The sequence below is a fragment of the Neophocaena asiaeorientalis genome, unplaced genomic scaffold, assembly GCF_003031525.2.
Source record: "Neophocaena asiaeorientalis asiaeorientalis breed wild unplaced genomic scaffold, Neophocaena_asiaeorientalis_V1.1 scaffold120, whole genome shotgun sequence".
In the NCBI taxonomy this organism is placed as follows: Eukaryota; Metazoa; Chordata; class Mammalia; order Artiodactyla; family Phocoenidae; genus Neophocaena; species Neophocaena asiaeorientalis.
Window position 1 is genome coordinate 69,636 of NW_020185322.1, and position 25,965 is coordinate 95,600.

The 25,965-nt window shown below is 36.3% G+C and overlaps 1 protein-coding gene across 7 annotated transcripts in view; it reads left to right on the forward strand.

Annotated features, from left to right (window-relative positions):
- Nucleotides 1-25,965, forward strand: part of ACBD5 (acyl-CoA binding domain containing 5) — a 35,114-nt gene that overhangs the window by 3,424 nt on the left and 5,725 nt on the right. For 4 of the 7 annotated variants that reach the window (XM_024734160.1, XM_024734161.1, XM_024734162.1 and 1 more), the window contains exons 3-13: nucleotides 1,501-1,621; nucleotides 4,875-4,947; nucleotides 7,577-7,691; nucleotides 7,796-7,828; nucleotides 12,633-12,767; nucleotides 13,684-13,887; nucleotides 14,677-14,783; nucleotides 16,192-16,459; nucleotides 21,949-22,148; nucleotides 23,487-23,531; nucleotides 23,837-23,946. In XM_024734160.1, coding sequence (XP_024589928.1) covers nucleotides 1,501-1,621; nucleotides 4,875-4,947; nucleotides 7,577-7,691; nucleotides 7,796-7,828; nucleotides 12,633-12,767; nucleotides 13,684-13,887; nucleotides 14,677-14,783; nucleotides 16,192-16,459; nucleotides 21,949-22,148; nucleotides 23,487-23,531; nucleotides 23,837-23,946 — 1,411 coding nt within the window. The remainder of the gene's footprint in view (nucleotides 1-1,500; nucleotides 1,622-4,874; nucleotides 4,948-7,576; nucleotides 7,692-7,795; nucleotides 7,829-12,632; nucleotides 12,768-13,683; nucleotides 13,888-14,676; nucleotides 14,784-16,191; nucleotides 16,460-21,948; nucleotides 22,149-23,486; nucleotides 23,532-23,836; nucleotides 23,947-25,965) is intronic. The other 3 variants (XM_024734163.1, XM_024734158.1, XM_024734159.1) reach the window with 2 other exon arrangements.

Consider the following 25,965-nt stretch of genomic DNA (forward strand, 5'->3'; position numbering starts at 1 on the left):
AACCAATAAACTTTTAAATCTCAGTTGATTGACTTACTGAAGATATTATGAGATGAGGCTTTTGATGTTTTAAATTTAGGTTTGTGTCATTTAAGTAGGTAACCATTTTTTTTTAAAATAGGTAACCATTTTTAACTATAGTTTCTCCATTTTTTTCCCCTCTGCTATATAAAGACTATATCATTGAAACACTGTATCTAATGGATACTCCTAAATGAGCATATATTGTGTAGCTAATTTATTATTGTGATTTTGGAATTAATTATTCACTCCTGGCCAAACCTGAAACACCAGCTCTCAGCTTGTCTGTGTTGTAATTTTCACAATGTTTATAAACTACTAGCTTTTGATTACTACATGTTATCAGATTATTATGCAAGCTGTGAAGTTTTAAAAACATCTTTTTACGGTTTTAATTTTTGTTTTTATAATAAAATTTGGAACAAAAGTAATGCACAATAAATGTAAATTTTTTAAAAATGCAAATAAGCAAAAAAGAAACTAGAAGTAATCTATATGTCTATGACAGCGATATCTATCCTCTTTTAACATTTTGACATGTTTCCTTCTACTCTGCTTTTTAAGTATATAAGTACTTATTTTGTAAAAATGGATTGTGCTGGATATGCTGTTTTAAACTGCTGTTTAACTCATTTTATAGTAGATCTTGAAACTTTTCTCATGCTATTTTTTATATTTTTCTACAGTAAAAATTTTAAGGGCGGTAGTTATAAATAATCCCATAATGTATGTATATCTTAATTATTTAGCCAGTTAGTTATTATAAAACATTTATATTCCAATTTTTCTCTCTCATGAAGAGTATTGCAACTTATAGCACTTGTTCAAACAATTTGAAAACTTTAAACATAAAAAAGTTTATTGATAAGCTAGAAACAAGTGAAAACTGATCCTCAAAAAATTGGCAGGTCCAAAACTATGGAGGTAGGAAGTGAGAAATCTATTTTATCTTGGATTAATTCTTTTTCTACCACAGTACACACTGGTTGGCTTTAGCCAAAGTTCCTAATCCCCTGAGAAATCGGAAATTTGGCCAAGAGAAGTTGAATTTCTTACTGTTGCAGTTTTATTAAGTAGAGTATACATTTAACTTTCATTTGTGCTATAGTCCACACAGTAGTGTGGTTTGTCACAATTTTTTAATAGAAATACCTTATTACAGTTGCATGATACAGTTATTCTATATTTTAATTTATTTTTTAAAATGACATTTGCCAGTTATTTTGGTTACATCTACAACATGTTTATTCTTTTATTCTCTTATTTATTGAACTATGTTAGGCATTGTTATTAAAGTGTAAAATCTCAGAGTATTTTCAAATCAAAGAAATAAACTGAGCCATAACTTTTGTTTCTGTAAAATAAGAATAAATTATCTGAACTGTTAATGAAATGTTAAAAAATCACTGTTAGTAAGCTAAGCATTAGCTCATCAATTGTGTTCTCCAAGTGATCTTACTTAATGTATGTTTCCAATAGGTTCATTCCAGCCAACAAATGAAATGATGCTCAAGTTCTATAGCTTTTATAAGCAGGCAACTGAAGGACCCTGTAAACTATCAAGGCCTGGATTCTGGGATCCTATTGGAAGATATAAATGGTAATTTTATGTAGAGAGCTATGAAAGAATTTTGAGTTTAATGACATAATTATCATATGACTGTTACTTATGTGGTTATGGATTATTCTGTGCACAAAGTATTCTAGGTACTGGATACATTTTTATCCTCTGTGTGCTCTTTTTTTTTTTTTAAACAAGGGGTTTTTTTAAAAATAAATTTCTTTATTTATTTTTGGCTGCGTTGGGTCTTCATTGCTACATGCGGGCTTTCTCTAGTTGCAATGAGCGGGGTCTACTCTTTTTTGCCGTGTGCTGGCTTCTCAATGCGGTGCTTTCTCTTGTTGCGGACCGTGGGCTGTAGGCGCGTGGGCTTCAGTAGTTGTGGCATGTGGGCTCAGTAGTTGTGGCACATGGGCTTAGTTGCTCCATGGCATGTGGGATCTTCCTGGACCAGGGCTTGAACCTGTGTCCCTTGCATTGGCAGGTGGATTCTTAACCACTGCGCCACCAGGGAAGCCCCCTCTGTGTGCTCTTAACACAATTTCACACAAATAGGAAGGTCTTGGGGAAGAAAAGAAGACAATAAAACCAAAAGAGGTAGATTTATCAAAGATATAAAAGCATTTTCAATTAGTGTTTGCTTTTATGGAGTTTGTTCTTTTTATTATGCCAAGAATAAGTCCCAAACTATATTAAAGAAACAACAGACTCTTCTGCCTCTTTTACCTGCCAAGAAGAAGAGTGACCTCTTGCTTGTCAGGTGACCTTGTTTGCTTTGAGCCATTGAGATAATAAATAACTAGGAGCATGACTCAGGTTCTGCCTTACTTTTTCTCTAAGCTGTCACTCCTGTCCCACTGTACTTGAATAGAAATTTCATTTTTAATATATTTAATAGAATCACAGAATACCTCTGCCATGTTTCCAGTTGACTAACATTTGATGTTCTTAAACACTACTGAAGAGGTGACAAATGTCTAACAGGATGTCTGATGTCTCACATGACCATACGTCATGTATGTCAGGAACAGAGTGTGCTAATTGGCAGAGTAAGTCTTTAAGAGCCACATGTTTTGATGGCTAAGTTTCTTCACCCTGCATTGGAAGTCCTTAAACTCCTTTGGGTATTTCTTTCTTTTTTTTTTTTTAACATCTTTATTGGAGTATAATTGCTTTACAATGGTATGTTAGTTTCTGCTGTATAACAAAGTGAATCAGCTATACATACACATACATCCCCATATTGCCTCCCTCTTGTGTCTCCCTCCCACCCTATCCCACCCTTCTACGTGGTCACAAAGCACCGAGCTGATCTCCCTTTGCTATGTGGCTGCTTCCCACTAGCTATTTTACATTTGGTAGTATATATAAGTCCATGCCACTCTCTCACTTTGTCCCAGCTTACCCTTCCCCCTCCCCGTGTCCTCAAGTCCATTCTCTATGTCTGCGTCTTTATTCCTGTCCTGCCTCTAGGTTCTTCAGAACTTTTTTTTTTTTTTTTTAGATTCCATATATATGTGTTAGCATTTGGTATTTATTTTTCTCTTTCTGACTTACTTCACTCTGTTTGACAGTCTCTGGGTCCATCCACCTCACTACAAATAACTCAATTTCGTTTCTTTTTATGGCTGAGTAATATTCCATTGTATATATGTGTCACATCTTTATCCATTCATCTGTTGATGGACACTTAGGTTGCTTCTATGTCCTGGCTATTGTAAATAGAGCTTCAATGAACATTGTGGTACATGACTCTTTTTGAATTATGGTTTTCTCAGGGTATGTGCCCAGTAGTGGGATTGCTGGGTCATATGGTAGTTCTATTTTTAGTTTTTTAAGGAACCTCCATACTGTTCTCCATAGTGGCTGTATCAATTTACATTCCCACCAGCAGTGCAAGAGGGTTCCCTTTTCTCCACACCCTCTCCAGCATTTATTGTCTATAGATTTTTTGATGATGGCCATTCTGACTGGTGTGAGGTGATACCTCATCTTTGAGGATTTCTTAGTCCTGTACTTTCCTCTAAGGTCTTTATGACTAGTCATATTAGGTTAAATGTAAGAGCAATATGTTATTTAAGCTGTTTGAAGAAAACTTATTTATTTACTTAATGATTTTCCTCAGAATTGACCTTTGGTGGAGTTAAACTGCTTCTGAAAAATATCTCTAAAATGAGAGGTTTTCTTTTTAGGCAAAAATTTCAAAGGGCTCTTCTCATTATTTGAGGCTTTAAAATTTTCCTGCCCCTCACATTTTCATTTTTTTTTTAGAGGTAAGAAACCTTTTCCATTTTTCAAGTGTTAGACTCTTATTTTTTAATATAAATTTATTTATTTTTATTTATTTATTACTTTTGGCTGCCTTGGGTCTTCGTTGCTGCGCGTGGGCTTTCTCTAGTTGTGGCGAGTGGGGGCTGCTCCTCATTGCGGTGCGTGGGCTTCTCATTGCAGTCGCTTCTCTTGCTGTGGAACATGGGCTCTAGGCGCGTGGACTGTAGAATGCAGGCATGGGCTTCCCTGGTGGCGCAGTGGTTAAGAATCCGCCTGCCTATACAGGAGACACGGGTTCGAGCCCTGGTCCAGGAAGATCCCACATGCTGCGGAGCAACTAATTCTGTGCGCCACAACTACTGAGCCTGCGCTCTAGTGCCCGTGAGCCACAACTACTGAGCCCGTGAGCCACAACTGCTGAAGCCCAGGCGCCTAGAGCCCGTGCTCCACAACAAGCCACCACAATGAGAAGCCCGTGCACCGCAACAAAGAGTAGTCCCTGGTCGCCACAACTAGAGAAAGCCCACGTGCAGCAACGAAGACCCAATGCAGCCAAAAATAAATAAATAATTAATTAATTAAAAAAAATTAACCAAAACTTCTGTTCATTTAAAACATGACTGTGACCGTTCATGTAGTTTCTAAAATGTTCATTTTTGTCACTGTTATTTATAATGATATAAAGACTTTTAAAGAGTTCTTAGCAAATAATTATGAACAGTCTATGGTCTGTATAATCTATATAGAGATTATAGAGACTATATAATGTAGTCCCTATAATCTATGGTCTATAGATAGGTTTTATACTAATTAGTTTTAGCTACTATTTAATTTGCCATTTTATTCACTGTGATATTTTTCTTCAAGGTGGCACATTTAAAGAGATCCTTTGGAAACATTAATATAGCTTTAAGTAAGGCCTGTTTTAAATTAATGATCCTATAGCAATAACTATAAATTGTATTCTGAGCAATTGAAATCAGGTGTCTTTCTGTAGTTAATTGGATATTTTTATTTCTAGGGATGCTTGGAGTTCATTGGGTGATATGACCAAAGAGGAAGCCATGATTGCATATGTTGAAGAAATGAAAAAGGTAGGGAAAATAATTCACAATAGAAAATAAAACTACTTAGAGCAGTTTTTTTAAGAAAATATTTATTTATTTATTTATTTTGGCTGTGCCGGGTCTTAGCTGTGGCCCACGGGATCTTCGTTGAGGCATGTGGGCTCTTTAGTTGCGGCATGAATGTGGGATTTAGTTCCCCGACAAGGGATCGTACCTGGGCCCCCTGCACTGGGAGCACAGAGTCCTACCCATTGGACCACCAGGGAGGTCCCTATTTAGAGCAGCTTTGATTTAGTTTTGTTATCAAGCAAATTAGCTGCTTTGTTTTTAGGAACAAAGAGATTGTAATGTGTTAGAATATAGAATTTAGATTATTGAGTTTATCAGGGCTTTATCTGTCTCATCAAAGTTCATCTTAAGGTAAATGTTTTTTCCTTCAGATGTGTCACATTGTGGGGACATGCTCTTTTCTTTTCTTTTCTTAAATAAATTTATTTATTTTATTTTATTTATTTTTGGCTGCGTTGGGTCTTTGTTGCTGCACGCGGGCCTTCCCAAGTTGCGGCGAGTGGCTACTCTTTGTTGTGGTGCGCGGGCTTCTCATTGCAATGGCTTCTTGTCGTGGAGCATGGACTCTAGGCACGTGGGCTTCTGTAGTTGTGGCACACGGGCTCAGTAGTTGTGGCTTGTGGGCTGCACAGGCTCAGTAGTTGTGGCATACGGGCTTAGGTGCTCTGTGGCATGTGGGAATCTTCCCGGACCAGGGATCGAACCTGTGTCCCCTGCATTGGAAGGCGGATTCTTAACCACTGTGCCACCAGAGAATTCCCGTGTTTTCATTTTTTTCATCTTTCTTATCTTTCTCTATCGTTGACTTCTGCAGAAAGTATATAGATAGGAATCTTTTTTTTTTTTTTTTTTCTTGCTGTATGTGGGCCTCTCACTGTTGTGGCCTCTCCCGTTGTGGAGCACAGGCTCCGGACGCGCAGGCCCAGCGGCCACGGCCAACGGGCCCAGCCGCTCCGCGGCATGTGGGATTCTCCCAGACTGGGGAATGAACCCGTGTCCCCTGCATCGGCAGGCAGACTCTCAACCACTGCGCCACCAGGGAAGCCCAGGAATCTTTTCAAATACTGATTTCCCTTACTCAGGAGTGTGGGACTTAACTGGGCTGTCTTGAAAACATTTCTGTTTTCAAACTTTTTATGAGAAATAGGTAACAAGACTGCCCAACAGTGTTCTCATACAAGTGTTGACTCATAAGTTGAGACGTTTCTATCACTGGATTTATCAGTAACAAGCATTTTTCTGTGAATGTAAAAATCCTTCAGAAGCAGAATAAGACAAGGATGCTTTTAGTTTCTCTGGTAACTAGTAAAGAGGGCATTCTTTATTAACTAGCTCTTCAAGGAGCAAATTAATGAAGAAATCATGGATTTTTAAAGATGATCTTACTGCCTTTTTATAAAGGAACACTTGTATTGATATGTTGGTAATGGATCAGAAGTTGTGAAATCTAGATCTGTATAATAATCTTAAATAATCTTTGAACATAGAGAAAATATGTAAAAAAGGAATGTTTTTTTGCCAGATGCTTTGATAGTATTAATCTCTGTAGTAATTTTTATTTGGTAGATTCAGAGTAATTTGTTTTGTTTTAATGTCTTCTGCATTGCTCAAAGTTGTGCACTTCGTTACATTTTCACAATTTTTATTTGGTGGACTTTGTCTTTCTATAAAAGAGGTCAGAGCTTAGTTCTTTTGGCTGTTAAGTATATCAGTAGCAGAACAAAGGAGTCTTTCAAAAGCAGAGAGAGAACGATAATGTACAGCTTTGGTTTGATAACATTCTTTTTTCTTTAAATATTGTTATAATCTTTCCTCATTCCCTCCATTTTAACTATTTAGTGGTAATTACTTTTAATTGTATGTTGTAGATTGAGACAGAAAAGACGTGTGTATATATATATCCTATTATTTAAAAAAAGAAAGAAAACCAATAATGGTATCATATTAAACATACTGTGCAGCTACTAGCTTTTTGCCTGTAAAAAAAACATTATAGATATTTTTCCAGTCAGCACACACAGAACTAATCATAGTCTTTTTAATATCTGCAAAATATTCTATATATAGAAATACTTTATTTTGTCAGTCATCAGTTGATGTTTCTTTATTTGAATACTTTTTCACCTAATTTACCTTGCTCTTTAAACTTGATGATTCTAAATTGGCCCGTAGTTATGAGGGTGTCTGAAAGTGGTTGCCATTTCCTACTTTACTTAACACCCTTTTAAAAACACTACCTTGGTGTTAAAGAACACACAATAATTTTACTCTAACCCCACAATTTTCTATTTTATTTTACATTAGGGCCTTTAGTGCTTAATGCACAATCTATAGCTTATTGTATAAAATTTTACACGAAGCTTATGTAAAATAGTTTTGAAAATGAGAACGCTTTTAAATCTTTACTTGAAATTTTCCTAGGGTGGTATAGGCATCAATATATAATTAACATAGATACTTTCAGGAGTCTGTAAAAGCACTTCAAATCTCAAAGTTATCAGTAAGTAAATTATAAATATATTATTTGGTGCTAGTGTGGATCACATTAATAGTTGGTTTTCACAGGATTTGTTTCTTTTGATTACAGATTCTTGAAACTATGCCAATGACTGAAAAAGTTGAAGAATTGCTACATGTCATTGGTCCGTTTTATGAAATTATAGAAGACAAAAAGAGTGGCAGAAGTTCTGATTTAACCTCAGGTTGGACTCTTTTACCTAGTTTTTCGTTCAGCAGCTGATACATTATGCATGCATTAATATTTATATTATATGTCTAATTTTTTTTTTTTACTTTCACATGCCAGTCCGAGTGGAGAAAATCTCTAAATACTTAGAAGGTAGGAATAATGAAATCCATGTGAAACTTTGGTTTAAAATTTATATGCCAAAAGAACTCTGCACAAATTTATATAACTTATGGGCTTTTCACTCAAGAGTTTTCTTTCAAGCAAATACATTGCACCAACTTCCAAAATATTATAAACCTAATTTTTTTTTCAGAGTTTTAAAAAAAATTTATTTTATATTGGAGCATAGTTGATTAACAATGTTGTGTTAGCTTCAGTGTACAGCGAAGTGATTCAGTTATACATATACATGTATCTATTCTTTTTCAAATTACTTTCCCATTTAGGTTATTACAGAATATTGAGCAGAGTTCCCTGTGCTATTCAGTAGGTGCTTGTTGGTATAAACCGTAAGTTTTACCCTTAGGTTATTAAAACATGACAGACGGTTCATTTGTATACAAAATTATAACAGAATTCATGGTTTTATTTTTATGATTCATATTTCATATTTTCTATTTTGATTTATTAATTATATTAGCTATTATATTGCTATGGCTGAAATGACTTGCTAGCTAATTTTAAGTGAATATGTTTGTAGTATGGTTTAACTCTAGTGTAGCTAGCTAAAACAAGACGTCAGTGAATTCACCTCACTTGGTCTTTTTGTTTTTAGAGTTCTGTTTTCATGTTCTCAGTAACGAATTGAAAGTCTTATCTTTTTATGTACTAGCAGGAGCTGAATAATCTGCAGATTTGCTGGTATTAACCGTAAACATTTGCTCTTTAAATTGTTTTAGAAATTAGAGTGAAATGAGCTCCTAAGAGTCATTCTAAATGACAATTATATATGTTTTAAATAAAAATCAGCCTGCCCATCCTTTTTTTTTTCCTGGCATTCCATTCACAAGGCATCTTTTACTAATTGATCAAAATATTAATCTTCCTGTTCTGTCATAAGGCCTGCAGTTTGTGTCCGCCACACTAACTGATGGTGACTTTTACTGGGCATAACTCTGTACCACACCCTCTGTTTCTGATTTGTCTACCTAGAGGGGTCAAATATTAACAAATAATCTTCTTTATAATTCATAATTTTTCAAGTCAGAAAAAAAATTAAATGTTTTCTGTTTGTGAAGTGTGTTATTAGGATGCAGAGGGGAATAAATCAGGACCTGCTTTGGTTGTGTCCAGCCAACTGCCAGAGGCAAATGTTGAAACAACTATAGCTATAAAAACAAGGAAGAGTGAAAAATGATAATAAAGGCTCAGCTCCATAATCCCTTAGCTATAATTTAAGAGTTCAAAAGGCTTGATAAAGCTTTTCTGATAACCCGTTTGAGAGCAAAACCTGTCCTAACATTAGCAGGAGGAGCAAACCTTGACCTTAAATGACATGAGGCTATTTTAAGTTTTTATCCTATTTTGTACGGCTATTATATTTTGCTACAAATATCTTAATTTTGTTTTTTTTTTAGTGAGATCCACCTTAGACTCTGTTGAAGGTGTCATATACTATACATTATGTATAGTATATGACCTTTGCAAAATTAGAAAACTCTGGATTTCAAATTGTATCTAGATCCAAGAGTTGTAAGAGATGCGGACCTATACCATAATTTATTTAACCTGTACCACTCTAATGGAATTTAGATTGTTTCCTCTTCTGATCTTCAAAAGATGCTGCTGAAAGTAACCATGTACAAATGTCACTTTACATATGTGGAAGCATATCTGTAAGAAATTATATTAGAAATATAATTGTTGGATCAGAGGATGTGGGCGTTAGATAAGTGTTTCCAATTTTGTAAGATATTGCCAAGTTGCAAGACAGTTTGCAATCTTGAGTTTGTTTCTTAAATAAAGAATCATGTTAAAAGTAGCCGTTTAGGCCCAGTAGAACAGATTATCTATGTCACATGGGCTTTTTCAGAATATATATACATAGTAAGTTTTGAAATCAGGAAGTGTAAGCTCTCCAACTTTGTTCTTTTTCAACATTGTTTTGACTATACTTTTTTTTTTTCTGGCCGTGCCACACGGCTTGAGGGATCTTAATTCCCTGATCAGGAATCGAACCCATGCCCCCTGCAGTGGAAGTGCAGAGCCCTAACCACTGGACCACCAGGGAATTCCCATTTTTGACCATTCTTGATTCCTTGCATGTCCCTATGAACTTCAGAATCAGCTTGTCAGTGTTTGCAAAAATGGCCAGCTGGAATTTTGTCAGGGATTGCAATGAATCATAGATCACTTTCGGAAGTATTGTCATCTCAACAATATTGTCTTCTAATCCATTTACTTAAATGTTCTTTAATTTCTTTCAATTGCTAGTTATTTTATTCTTTTGCTGCTATTGTAAATTAAACTTTCTAATTTCATTTTTCGATTGTTTGTTGGTAGCTTGTAGAAATACAATTAATTTTTCTATATTGATCTTGTATCTTGCAACCTTGCTTGACCATTTATTAGTTCTAATAGTTTTTTTGTAGATAACTTAGGATTTTCTATGTATAAGAGCATGTCATCTGCAGAGATCATTTTACTTCTTCCTTGTCAGTCTGGATGCCTTTTATTTATTTTTCTTGCCTGATTGCCCTAACTAGAACTTCCAGTACAGTATTAAATAGAGATGACAAAAGCAGACATCTTTGTCATTTTTTTAAAAAATTAATTTATTTTATTTTTGGCTGCGTTGGGTCTATGTTGCTGTGTGCAGGCTTTCTCTAGCTGTGGCGAGCGGGGCTGCTCTTCATTGAGGTGCGTGGGCTTCTTATTGTGGTGGCTTCTCTTGCTGCAGAGCTTGGGCTCTAGGCATACGGGCTTCAGTAGTTGTGGCACATGGGCTTAGTTACTCTGCTGCACGTGAGAGCTTCCTGGACCAGGGCTCGAACCCGTGTCCCCTGCATTGGCAGGCGGATTCTTAACCACTGCGCCACCAGGGAAGCCCAGACATCTTTGTCTTGTTCCTTATTTTAGCAACAAAACATTCAGTCTTTTAACATTAAGTATGATTCTAGTGAGTTTTCTTAGATGCCCTTTATCAGATTGAGGAAATTTTCTTGTATTCTCAATTTCTTCAGCGTTATATTCATGAAAGAGTGTTGGATTTTGTCAAGTGCTTTTTCTGCATCCGTTGTGATAATCTTGTGGCTTTTATCCTTTAGTCCATTAATATGGTGTACTACGTTGATTTTTGGATGTTGAGTAGGGCTTACTAGTAATTCTCTGTGCTTTCTGCAACTCTCGTCACAGAGCTGCTGTGATGCTGTCAAGTAGTTTTGCTGCAACCATCCATTTGATGGGGGTTTTGGGGATTCCCTGATGCTTTGTTTTGTTGAAGGTGTCTGTGGGTGGTGAGTGTTTCTGTTATTTATTTATTTTTTTGTCAATTGTTATTATTTTTTATTTTCTGGTTGTCAGGGAAAGAGTAAGGGAGATCCAAAAGCTATGCTGCCATCATGATTCTCTAAGAGAGAACAGACCATAATGCCTATGATAGAGTTGAATTTTTACTCCTTAGTTCTACTAATTAGGGAATATAATAAGAATATAGGCCTGACTGTTTAAGATGAATGGAGATTTTATATGTTATTTGGGATGCATGGGAGCATCCAAAATGGACTTGTATAATTGAAAATAAAGCCCAGCAGTTTATGGAGGAAGACCACTGTTTTTGGCCAAGAACCACTTAGGGTGCCTTCAGTATCTCAGAGTTACGGAACTATAATTCCCAATATCACAGAATGGGGTCTAGTAACCGTCAGCACTGGCATCACATGGGAGCTTTATGGCAATCCAGGATCTTAGATTACCCCAGACTTACTGATTCAGATCCTACCTTTTAACTAGATCTCAGGTGATTCCTATCCATGTTAATGTTTGAGAAGCTTCCATGTATTTACTCTCAAGGTATGACTTTGGGTAATAGGACAATTTGCCTTTTTAAGTGATTAATCCCATTTACTAATGCTTTTTTTAAAAAAAAGCTTAACTGTAAAGACATAATAATGTAAGTTGTGCACCTGAAGCCCTAAAGGTAATAAAAGGATAAAAAACTTTTTAGGGGCTTCGGTGGCACAGTGGTTAAGAATCCGCCTGCCAATGCAGGGCATGCAGGTTCAAGCCCTGGTCCAGGAGGATCCCACATGCCACGGAGCAGCTAAGCCCGTGCACTGCAACTACTGAGCCAGCGCTCTAGAGCCACAACTGCTGAGCCTGCAAGCCACAACTACTGAAGCCCGTGTGCCACAACTACTGAAGCCTGTGTGCCTAGAGCCCGTGCTCTGCAACAAAGAGAAGCCACCACAATGAGAAGCCCACACACTGCAATGAAGAGTGGCCTCCGCTTGCCACAACTAGAGAAAGCCTGCACGCAGCAACAAAGACCCAACACAGTCAAAAATAAATAAATAAATAAATAAAGTTATATAAAAAAAACTTTTTAATGTAGTCCAACTATAATATTGATAAGATTGCTTTTAGGGCCAAAGCTATGTATGTTTTCAGCATGCTAGCCTATAGCAACTGTCTCTTCATTTACTGTGTATTAAAGATCATCTCTTAACTTTACATTTTGATCGATGTTACCTTAAAAATAATTTATCCACTGTCTTGTTCAGAAAGGATTTAAGATAGCTTTATCATTTTGTTGTGAACTGATAACTGGAGGAATTAATGTAATGTACATATATTTACTGTCAAAGAAAATAATACTGTTCATTATATGTTAAAATTCTAACATTTTACTTCAAGATTATTTTATTAGTTATTTGTGAATTACAGTATTATTTTTAAATTACAACATGATTGTGTGTTATAGCATTACAGATTAAATGGTCATTTCATATTTTAGATCTTGGTAATGTTCTAACTTCTACACCAAATGCCAAAACTCTTAATGGTAAAGCTGAAAGCAGCGATAGTGGAGCTGAATCTGAGGAAGAAGAGGCCCAGGAAGGCATGAAAGGAGCAGAACAAAGTGATAACGGTAATCTTTGGGTTATGAGCTAATCACTCTACATTAACTAAGGTGAAAGGCTATGGAGAGGTTTGGACTTATTTGGCATTGTGTGCGATTAGGGCACGTGGAGGGATGTGGGCTATTGACCCTATAACCAGGTTCGTTGTGGACCAAGAGGCTCTACTACAGAGTTTAGGGACAGCCAACCTTAAGCATAGATGGATTGATGTGAATTGAAGGCAAACAAGGATAGGCCACTCCTCTAGATGTAAAGCCTGAAATGCTGCATTAGAAATGTATTCATTTAAGGTATTGTTTCCAATATAAATATGCATATGTTACCAAGGAGACAAGTTAAATTCTCAATATCTTGTCAAGAATGGCATGGATTCCAGAGAATAGAATGCAAGCAGAGATTCTGATGAAGAGGGAACATTGGAATCGTGGGGTTCTGCATTAGGGGGGCCTTGTGAGTAAGAGTACCAGTGATTCTTGGGGAGACTAGTTTAGAAAGGGGAGGCAGAAAGACACTAAAACAAGCCATACAGCTTAGTTTTGCCTTCACTTTCCAGTAAAGGCTGACAAATAATACCTTCTTTGAAGGCTCTTTTTACTGGCTATGTAGACCTATATATGGCTGGGTCTCATAGAGCAATTTGCCTATGCCCGAAAGAGTGAAAAGACCTCAAGAGATTTATCTCTTAAAAGGGGTTCTAGAAGATTCACAGGGAACTGAAGCAGTTTTGAAACCAACACAGTTTGGGTGAGCTCTCAGCATATAATTAACCCCTTTTCAAGGAGCACCCCATCTCTCTGATCCACGTAGGAAGCCCTTCAAATGGATTATGATACGCTGGGGAAATGACTACCTGATATTAGAACATAGTGTACAGAAGTTTTCCTACAGTGAATTTTTATGAATCTCTCCATTTTCACATAAAAGATAAGAAAATGATGAAGAAATCTGCAGACCATAAGAACTTGGAAATCGTTGTCACTAATGGCTATGAAAAAGACAGCTTTGTTCAGGGTGTACAGAACGACATTCATGCCAGTCCTTCCCTGAATGGCAGAGGTGCTGAGACAGTAAAATCTGTAGATCAAAACTTGGAGCAAACGGAAAAAACTGCTGTCTGCGTTCACCAAGGTACTGTCACATCAAAGTTGTTTCTCTGGCTTCTTTCTTATGAATAATATATTCTTTTAATAATTTTAGGATATTTAGGAGCTGTTGAGAATTTTAAAAACCTCTATTCAGTAACATGTTAAGGTTTATTAATATTATAAGGGTTTATAGCTTTGAAAGACCAAAATAGGGCCAAGGCTTTTATATTTTTCTTGAAATATTTTTTATTGTGTTTTTATATGGAATTTTAAAATAAAATCTTTGAAATTTTTACTTTTATTACTGATGTTTCTTTTAACTCACATCTCTAATTATATGATACTTTTGTTCTCAGGTCAGCAAAATAAGGTATAGTTGTTTCATAAGTTACGGCTCTAGGAGTGAGCCTATAGTGTGTATACAGTGAATTATTGACATTGCTGTAATTCACTAGAGAAACCAAGAAATACCATTTCTTAATATAACAACCAAATGTGCACAGTTGCGTCCCAAATTTAGGGTCCTAGCCAGTAGTCAGTTTTTTCTTATAAAGTTACTAGGTTTTTATAAGTTTGATCTGGACAGTGTCTTTTTATAATTCCATGATAAAATACTTTGTAGTCTTTTTACGTAAAAATTACTGACTAAATTTAAAATTTGGGTAAGTTAAAAGGAAGTAAATCAAATTTATCTCCCAATATGAAATGGTAAATCAAATTTATTCTCCCAATATGAAAATAATATAGAGCAGATAAATTTTGAAAATGTAATAAATGCATTTGTCTTCAAATAGAGAATAATTATTCTACCCGGACATTTGTATATATTTAGATGTAAATGATGATCATGTTGAAGATGTTTCAGCAATTCAGCATTTGACGAGTGATTCAGACAGTGAAGTATACTGTGATTCCATGGAGCAATTTGGACAAGAAGAGGTAAAAATGACATTTTTTAATTGGTAAATTTTCAAAGTGATATATCAGAATTCCATGCATAACTTCTGTTAATAACAGATGTGTATGCTGTTCACCACTTTGAAAACATACCTCTAACATGTTTAAACATTTGTATTTTGTTTTTTTGTGAATTAAAAAATATATAAAATTCCTGAATATTCAAAACTGTTTAAATATTATAATTTATAATGTATTTACAGTTATAAATATTCTGAGAGAGGTGGGATGGGAGGCAGAAAGTGAACTCCTTATGCTAGTCCTTATGTTTGAGACATTGATAACAGTCAAGAAGACTGAATAATTTCAAACAAATAAATCTGTCTTCATATTGACTAAATACATTGAACTGAAGTTTTGTTTTTTTTTTTTTTTTTTTTTGCGGCACGCGGGCCTCTCACTGTTGTGGCCTCTCCCGTTGCGGAGCACAGGCTCCGGATGCGCAGGCTCAACGGCCGTGGCTCACGGGCCCAGCCGCTCTGCGGCATGTGGGATCCTCCCGGACCAGGGCACGAACCCGTGTCCCCTGCATCGGCAGGCAGACTCTCAACCACTATGCCACCAGGGAAGCCCTGGACTGAAATTTTAAGTGGAAATACTTTTCAAATTTCAGTTAATTAAGATTTGGTATTGAAAACTAACATTTGGAAAACCATTAAAAGTACATGAATTTTGTATTTTTCTCTTTGACAACTTTTTCTGATAACGACCAGGGTGGTTTTGACGTCTATATTTATGTTTGTTGTTTTTACATCCTCCCCCTGGTCTTTCCCCACCCCTGTTCTAACACAGTGTTTTTTAAATTTTTAAAATTTATTTTATTTTAAAATTAAATTAATTAATTTTTTTATTTTATTGAATTATAATTGATTTACAATGTTGTGACAGTGCTTTTTTTTTTTTTTTTTTTTTTTTTTTTACTGTTGTGGCCTCTCCCGTTGCGGAGCACAGGCTCCGGACGCGCAGGCTCAGTGGCCACGGCCCACAGGCCCATCCGCTCCGCGGCATGTGCGATCTTCCCGGACCAGGGCACGAACCCGCGTCCCCTGCATTGGCAGGCGGACTGTCAACCACTGCGCCACCAGGGAAGCCTCGTGACAGTGCTTTTTGAATACAGTAACTCTGGATATTTAAAATGTTTCTTGGATGAATGACTGAGTCATGAGCACAGTTCACTGCCAAACATCTCAGTTCTTTGCTGAGATGTATATAAATCATCTCTATCCCATTTCTCCCCTACAGATGGGAGGCAGAATATGAATTAAAGACATTTTTAAGAAAAATAATATTTTCTATAATAACTTTTAAAAAATACCGCTTTATAAAACCAGTCATTCTTCTATTGTCATGGAAACCTTGTGGTGTATAACTACGTGCTTTACATTTGTAGTCTTTAGATAGCTTTACGTCAAACAATGGACCATTTCGCTATTACTTGGGTGGTAATCCCAGTCAGCCCTTGGAAAGTTCTGGTTTTCCTGAAGATGTTCAAGTATCTCCTGGGAGTGGCAACAGGGGAGACACACAGGCAGCAGCAGTGGAAGGCAAAGGTGAAGTAAAGCACGGAGGAGAGGATGGCGGGAATAACAGTGGAGCGCCGCACCGTGAGAAACGGGCTGGAGAAAGTGAGGAATTCTCTAACGTCAGGAGAGGGAGAGGTGTGTAGCACTTGTTTTTTGCTCTCACTGTCTTTATAAACGAATTAATGAAATGGGGAGGTTCTAGATAGGAGAGGCACCAGGACTGTCCCTCTGCAAAGGGAATGTTGAAAGTTATCTTCGCGGAACATCTAACCATTTTCCTTTATGTCTGGTTCTCTCCTTTGACTCTACAGGGCATAGCAGTGTATTCTTTGAAGGTGTGGGAGAAAACATGTCTATTTCCACATCTTTTATGCAGTGTTTTAAGGTAGCCAAATTTATGTTTTATCACCTCCTTGAACGCTCACTGATTGCTCCAGCTGTGCTGCTGCTTTTTTCCTACTATAGGTGAAGATCTGAATTCCTTATTGTTTCCCATTTCCCCGCTTAGGTCAAAAGACATCATTTCAAGCTGATAAATCAAGTAATAGAGATAAAAGAACATTTAACAGTACAGAGGGAAACATTAAGAATATTAATGTGATCAGGTAATAAAGAGTTGAGTGGGGAAGAAAAGTAGGAATATTAATTTACAGTTGTTTATAGTAAGGAATCAATAGGTACTGTCAAAATAGCCATTTGAACAAAAACAAACCTTTCTAATTTATCAGAAAAAAATACACCTTTTTAAAAAAGCAGTGAAAACAAACCATGTAGTAAAATATTTTTTAAAACAATGCATAATATAAAAGACTTAAGATCAAATGTATTTGTGAAAGCAGTACAAGTAAAGAGGCTCTACTCACCTACTTAAAGAAGAAGGTATTTGGATTGGTTCACCAAGCAAAGCATAACTTCATGCTATAGTCTACAGAAAGTAAAAAATAAAAATATAGGCAAAGGTATCTCACACAAATGCACATTAAAATAAGACAAGATTAGTAATCTTGATATCAGGGAAGATTAATTTCAGGACAAAAAGCATTAAGATAAAGAGGGCCACTTGTAATGTTAGGGTGTGCAGTAGAGACTTAAAATTGTTAATATCTTATATAACATCAACACTTCAAAAAGCAAAATCTGCAGATGATATAAGGAGAAATAGGGAAAATCATATTAATATTCAGGAGACTTTAATGTACTTTTTTTGGTCTATATGAGAGTATAAGGACAAAAACATAACTAAGAATAATGAGAACCTTACTAACATAATTAATTTGGTAAATCTTATTGGTAGTTATCAAACTGTGTACCATGATACTTATGGAACCTGATAATTCTAGATGCTAATTTTTTCCTTGTTACCCTTATGACACCCAGGCAAGAAACTCTGGACTGTATTTCTTATTTATTGTCACCATTGTCTCCCCTTTTCTACATTTGGTCCATCAGATAAACCTGTAGTTCATTCTCTCTAATGTCTTCCTTTCCAATTTGATAGCCAGGCCAAGCTTTTCGTTTTTCACTGATTCAGAAACCTCTTAAGCTTGTATGACTGTTATTATTTTCTAAGTAAATACATTCTCAAAGTGATCAGGATAATCTCTCTGTTTTTCTTTTGTTTTTTTTTTTACTAAGACACATTCTTCCTATTGAAGAATATACAGTGTTTTTTGTCTGTATATATACCTCTCTCTCTCTCTCTCTCTCTCTCTCTCTCTCTCTCTCTCTCTCTATATATATATATATATATATAGGTCTGCCTATAAAGCCTACACTCCTCACCTTCACATGGAACTTGATTCAACCTGTCCTTTGCTCTTCCTGACGTTATCATCCTCATGTTTTCATCACTCTCCTTTTTAGCATCTACCTCAAATAAGTAAAGAAAATCTTCCCACTTCCACCACCGGTTTGCCCCTTCCATGTCTATGTCTTTCCTATCGTTTGGCATAGTCTTTTGTCTCTTCTTTGTTGATATTTGACTATCCCTTCATTCAAAATTCAACCTAAAGGAAAAAAATAGTGCTTTGGGGGAGTCTTTCCTAATAATTCACATTTAACTTTAATTAGTGGAATACTATATTATTTTAATATCCTTACACTTTTACACGCATTCCTTTTGCCAGGACTTTTATGTGCTCGGAATATAGGATAGGTTAATAAATCTTGATAGCATATTATAAAGCAGTAGGGAAAAAGCAGGCTCTGGGGACCCCTAGGGTAAGATAGTCAAGTGTATGATGGTCATAACATGTCCCGCCCTCAACCTAATTAAATGAATAAAAAAGAAGAAAAAAATATCAAGGAATATGGCAACAGCAACTAGATAAGGGACTCATCCTCGTACCATAAACTTTGCAAAGTATCACAGAGACAGGACAATTAGAAAGAAACTAGAATCGATAGGAAGTTCTGTTCTCTATAGAAACAGTGAGAATGAAGGTGAGTCAATGAAATTTTGAAAAAAACCTCTCAATTTAGTGGGAAGCAGACCGGAAGCCATAGTGGCTCGAGGGTGAAGACTCAGAGTGTCCTTCTGGAACTCTTTTGGACACACAGCCAGAATGAGTGCAAGACTTGTTATTATTTTTCTCTTCCACCTCTGGTTGAGAAGGAGGCTGGAGAATGGGGCATAATCTGGTGGAACTAATCACCTCTTGTCACAGAGGCTTAAAAAAAAGAGAAGATACAGGAGGATTGGGTAGCCTAGTGTCCAGTTCACCGAATTTCACATACCCTCCCATCTCCCCTTCCCCTGGGGACAAGAAGAACCACAGCCAGAGCTAGAAGAAACTGGGGTTTGCTTTCAGACATGACCTCCCTCTTCTAGTTCTGATCTTGAGGACACTGAGGGAGGCAGGGGGAGATAATTGCTCAGTGATAATTCTCGGTCACTGCCAAAGGCCATCTGGCCTCTTATATGGAGGAAGGATCTGAAATATAAGGCCATCTATCATTTGAATATATATGTCATTTTATATATATATCTCGCTGATCCAGGAAAAGTCCCCAACACAGGGCATTTCACAATGTACAAAGAAAGAGAATAGAAAACAATTCCCCCGTTACCTCAGCCCCTACCTCTAGTCCCACTTAGAAGAGCCTAATATAGAAGCAGCAGACACTGATGATATCAAGTCTACAAGGTCAGGTCTGGGGCGACATACCATTGGGGCAATGTCAATGTGGCAGGAAACCCACTCTATTTAGGTAGATTGATAGAGTTGCCTGTGTCATAGATAAACAAGCTGACAAAAACTGACCTGGGAACTATGTAGAAATCCTACAGACAAGGAAAAAATAAAAAGGAGAGTGGAGAGGGGGAAAGGCACTTAGGATGCAAACAAAAGATCTGTTTTGGAAGAATATATATGCCAGAAAACAGAACATTTTAGATAACCAGTATTCCTCACTCAATAAAAAAAATATAAACACTTAGAAATAGGAGATCGAAGCAGAGATGATAAGGCCTAAAAAAAGGAAATTGCATAGGTAGGGGGAAAATTGGAGGCATAAGTCATAGTTATATAAGTTATAAATACATTAGAAACAGTAAAGAAGAGAATTGACATGGCAGAAATGCAAGTCATTCATTTATTGAAGAAAGGCAGCTTATACAGTTTGGGCGGAGGGCCCCTCTTTACAAGAAAAAATACAAATTTGTGAATATTTAGTTAAGAAAAAGGTCACAACGTATTACTAGAACCTTGGATTCAGGTTTCTTTCTTTAGGTAATTTAACAAAATTGTTTATATGAAACGCTTCCTGTTTAAAATCTGACTTTACTCACCTACAGCTCTCTACGGCTCCCAGAAATCACAGGGGCCCGTACAGGGGAATGGGCTGATATCCTGTCTTTGTGAAGGCGGTTTGAACACTGAGTATTACAAAGGATGTAGTAAAGTGAGCAGAGACAGCAGTAGTTCTCTGGCACCATCAGAACCCACTGATAGACCATCACAGAATATGTCAAGCTTTTAAAGATGCAGGAAAAAACTAAGCCTGAAATTCAACTTCCCACTTTTTTTTTTCTGTGTAAATTCCAGACCAATAGCTGAGTTCAGGAATGACCACTTCAAATTTTACTTCCTTTCGATACAAGAGTAGAGGTCTTCTTGAAAATGGCATCGAGCATTTCAGTGTACTCTTTGGGGTTTAACTTGGCAGATGGCTCCAATTCCATTTCTCTTACAGCCCCAAACACTGCTTGATGCAAGTTCAGTTTTGGGAATCCTGCTTCTGTAGGGTTCCAGGATGCCAAAAGGGCAATGAGGTAGACAATTTTCTGTTTATTATTTAAAACAAAACTTATGTATTATATTAGCAAGCATGTAAAACTTGTGATGTTCCATTTCTGCAAGGGTAAGGTAACATAGTAGTACCTTTTACACACTGCAATATAAAACTGTTTTGGACTTCCCTGGTGTGTACAGGGAGCACAGGGTCGATCCCTGTTTGGGGAACTAGGATCCTGCATGCCACACAGCGAGGCCAAACAAACAAACAAAAAACTGTTTCAGCCTTTGTGAAAAATAACTTGGCAACACTCATTAAGAACCACAACAAAATTGTTATCCTTTCCCAGGAATTCTTCTTTGAATTTGTCTGACCTAAAGAAGTCAACAGAAATTTGGACAAGAATTTATATACAAAGACATCCATTGCAATGTTATTTGTAATCGCAAAAATTTGGAGTCACCCTAACTATCTAAAAGTGCAAAATGATTGAGTAAATTATTTCATGGTCTTACTAGTGAATTCATATAGCTGTTTCAGTGTTTTTGGAATTGGAGTAAAACTTAATGGTGCACGTAAATGTTCATTATATATATATATATATTTTTTTTTTTTTCTTTTGGTGGTGTGCAGGCCTCTTACCGCTGTGGCCTCTCCCGTTGCGCCACAGGCTCAGCGGCCATGGCTCACGGGCCCAGCCGCTCCGCGGCATGTGGGATCTTCCCGGACTGGGGCAGGAACCCGTGTCCCCTGCATCGGCAGGCGGACTCCCAACCACTGCGCCACCAGGGAAGCCCAATATTTTTTAAAAGTAGGACACAAAATCACATATAAGGCGTAATGCCAATTCTGTAAATATACGCGTAGAGAAAAGAACGTATGGATAGACAACAAAATGTTAATAGTGGTGAGATTTCAATATAAGTATAATGGAATTTATAAGAAAAACCATTTAAAAACCTTTTGGGAGGCTTACAGTGATCAAATAGGAAGACATGGCTATTTAGTGTAGCTTTTAATACTCCAAAGAAACAGCCTCATATTTTTTCAATCTTGTTACTGTATTAGTGAAGAATTTTTAAGAATGTACCCCAAATATGTATATTATTTGCGTATTATATACATTGAGTCATGTACTAGTATATTAGGTACATTATAAAACCTTAGCAAAAAAAAAAATTAAGACTATAAATAGAAGTTTATACCTGTGTCAACTTCTTTGATTTTGATAGTTTATTTTGTATACTTCCTGATTGCTTCCACTCTACTTTGGAGATTTAGATCTCAAAGAAATAGAGGAAAAATGAAAAAAAAACACAAAAGACACCCCACCATTTCTACTTTTCTAAGAGTGATTAAAACTAACTTATTTTGCTCTCTTAAAATAGGGCACAGGATGCAACATTTGAGTGAAGGAAGCAAAGGTCGGCAAGTGGGAAGCGGAGGTGATGGGGAACGCTGGGGTTCAGACAGAGGGTCGAGGGGCAGCCTCAACGAGCAGATCGCTCTCGTGCTCATGCGCCTGCAGGAAGACATGCAGAACGTCCTTCAGAGACTCCACAAACTGGAGACACTGACGGCATCGCAGGTAGCCTTCCTCGTTTGTCTTGTCTTCATCTGCCGTTGATCCCATCAAACAGTGTGTAATTGGGATCTGTGTTAATCTGATTTAAATGAACCATACAAATGATACCCAAAGCTTATTTTAGCAGTTAAGTAAGATTATATGTTTAGGGAACCAGGCTCAGATTATGTTTTATCAAGAGGTATATGATGTGTTCCAATGAGAAGAATATTCAAATACACTGATTTGAGTGGTTTTGCTAAGAAAGACAAATTCTGGATCCACAAAATGCTAAACAGTAACAGTTTACAAAATGCTTTTTCTTGTTAAACGTGTGATTTTTTGGTATGTGCATTTAATATCTGTCTTTCTTGCTAGACTATAAACACCGTGATTGTAGGGACTATATATATACTATTTTATTTACTGCTACTAAAGGACAGAGCCTTGTTCCAAGGAGGGGGCACAATAAATATCTGCTGTTAGATTTAAAAATAATCTGATTTACACACATCAATGGAGTTTAATGGTTTTTAAAAGGATCTACTTTTGAAAATATTATTTCAGAAAAGACTGACCCAAAAGCCAAATACCACTTAAAATAATTGGAATTTTTCAGCATATAAAATTAGCAGTACCATGTTGGAGACAGGAAGAAGAACCCGAGAAGAATAAGTGTTGAACAGTGCAGTTTGTGGCACTAATAGAGACCACAGCTAATGTCCTAGGGTTCACCATTGAAGGGCCATCCTTTTGTAGTAAGCGTTGTCTTCTATCTTGACCTCTTTTTAAAATGCTGTGGAGGTAATACACTAACTTACCCATTCTTTACGGTAAATTAGTTTTAGGCTCAACACTTTCAAGCCAGAGAGAAATGTAGAGTTATGATTTGACCTCCACTATGGTTTGCTATAGCTTATCAGGAATCTCCAAAACAGATATTTGGATATTGTTCACATAATCTTTACACTTTTACAGCTTTAATAATCAAGGCTATAGTTCTCAAATGTGTTTGTAAGTTGGTAGTTTATATGGAAATCAAGGAATTAATAAGAAATGTTGAGTAAGTAATTTAATAAGAATGTAAAAGAAGTAATGGTTCTGATTAATTTGAGGTTTTATTTTGATAACTTTATATTATTTGAACTATAAAATGTCAGAGGTAATTATTTGGCTAGGAATTTTAGGGACTTTTAATTTGGTCACTGTGAGTTTCAGGATAATCGAAGCATAGTTAGCAGAAAAATCGAGAGTAATCCAATATTTCACCCTTTTTAAAAAAAAAAGATAGGAAATAGAAAAAATTACTGTGTTTTTTTTTTCTTTTTGTCAAAGCTAAATCAGTTTCATTTGTGTTGATAGGCAAAATCATCAGCATTACAGACCGGTAATCAGCCCCCTTCGCCGGTAAGAAATTCTTATCTTAAATCTAAGTGCCAGGGTTTCAAATAAGTTACAGTAAATTTCGATTATATGACATCCTTAAAGTATTCCAAATGAAATCTACCCTTTAGAACTTTGAAGTTTAAAATATATTTGTTTTGTAGTAAGTCTGAAAGTCTACTTACTGAATTATGCTCTAAAATATCTCCCTCCCTTTAGCAGGAGTGAGATCTATTATTAGTTATATAGTTTCAAAATTATGGTGTGTTTTTTAAATTTATATGTGCAATATGTAATAGATTGGTGACCAGCTTATTTTATTTTCTCAGAGACCATCTTGGTGGCCCTTCGAGATGTCTCCTGGTGCATTAATCTTTGCTATCATATGGCCTTTTATTGCCCAGTGGTTAGTGCATTTATATTACCAAAGAAGGAGAAGGTAATATGATAGTTTTATAATTCAAAGTGGTATGTAAACTCTTAGAATCTATAGCAGACAGAGCTTTCAGCGGCAGTTAGGGAGATAGGTCCATTTTATAGGTAGTCATACTGAGCATTCTGTACTGATCCTGAGACTGAAACTACCTTGGAAATGATATCTAGTGGGTTTTTAGATACTTGTTAGATTAAAATTTTTTCACTTGAGAGCATCTGATGTATTTTTACACCTTTGATTTATGCAACAGCAAGAAAATGATTACAGGCTTAAGTTTTATGTCTTATGAAGAAACAGTGTTCTGAAAGTATGATTTTTTGGGGGGGCCCTTTGCTAATATTAAAGGACAACAGATAAGAAAACTAATAATGCCTGCATGCTCTCTATACCTTAGAAATATAGACATTGGCATTTCAGAAAATGTTCATCCTGGTGGTTGACTAGAAATAGGGCTTATTCTAATTTGAGGGCCAGAACTCGTTTGGATGCCAGGAAATAACTCAGATAAGTCTGAGAATAATAGGTTCGAATCCTTGCAAGTGCTCTGAGATTGTCTAGATGAGGAATAACCTGAGGCCAAAACTCTTGGGTTCAAGAAAATCGTTAAAAGCATTTTTTTGGACACTATGTAAACTGAATTACTTTCCCTGGATGGGCAGATGGACAAATATTTGTCATTCGTGGCCTCACTGATTATGTTTCTGGTGTTTCATCACCATTTGCCATTAAGTCACAACAGATGGGGAAAAGATATAGGGTATTTGGTGGTAAGATTTTAAGTGCTCTCTTACATATGTGCAGTAGAAACACATTTTTAAAAAATCTACAAGTTTAAATAATTATAGGTCTGTTGTTCCTCTACCAAAGAACCCACGTTTCTAATTACTGCAAGTGATAACAAAAGCAAAAACCAAACATTTACCCTTCTCCTACGTCAAAGGGCTAAGCAGCACACTAAGTGCTCCAGTGAGAATGCTTTATAGTAGAGAAAAGGAAATGCATGTGGCCTTAGGTGACTTGGTTTAGTCTTCCTTGTTCTCTGCTTATGTTAAGACTGTTTGATGTATGTTCATAAATGAACTCAATACGTTTTCTGGTACATTAATGTTCTTGGAATATTCTTGCTCACTTAAAAAACTTTTGTGGGATTTCAGAAGCCTAAGTTGCCTTCTCAGTATCATTTATCCCCTTTCTAAGCCATCTGTGTATGTGTTATTTCAGCTGTTAAGATACAGACCTTGGGACTATATCTATAGATATAGACTGTAGACCATGGTCCAGTGGTTAAGAATCCACGCATCCAATGTAGGGGGTGTGGGTTCAATCCCTGGCTGGGGAGCTAAGATCCCGCATGCTGCATGATATGGCCCAAAAGAGGGAAAAAAAGATATAGACCTTAATTTAAATCCTTTCTTTTCTTTTTTCACACATTTTGTGTTTCTCCTGTGATGGTTGGGTGCTATACAGTGTTTTAAATCCTAATATCCGTGATAATAGGAGGAAAAAAGAACCAAACCTTTTTTTCAATATGTGGTTATACTGGATTTAAGCGGCTGGCAACAGTGGTGCTAATGGGAGGTGTTTACATGTTTTGCAATGCATTTCAAAGTTCTTTTTCATGTTTTCCTTTGTAGAAAGTTGGGGATTGGAGAATAGAGAAATTCAACACACAACAAAAAAACTTAAAGTTTACTTCCATTAATAATTTATTTCATGCTTAAGGTTGAAGCAGCTTGTCAGTTTATTAAAGACTGAAAAAACAAACTGTACTTTGCTTCAGCAGTCACGGAAAATGGCAGTTTTTCTAAAATTATTATTTTTGTTTAATGTTCCTTACTTGTAAAAGTATATGCCATTTCTCCTAAGTATTCCTTTCAGTTGTTGACAGATGTCTCTGAATGGAGAAACTTTTCTCTGTTCATAATTTTCTACTTTGTTATTATTGAATCTTTATCCAGTTTTCCAATGTATGTTAGGTATTTAATCCTTCAAAGTTGTAAATTATTAGTGCTCTGCAACTGC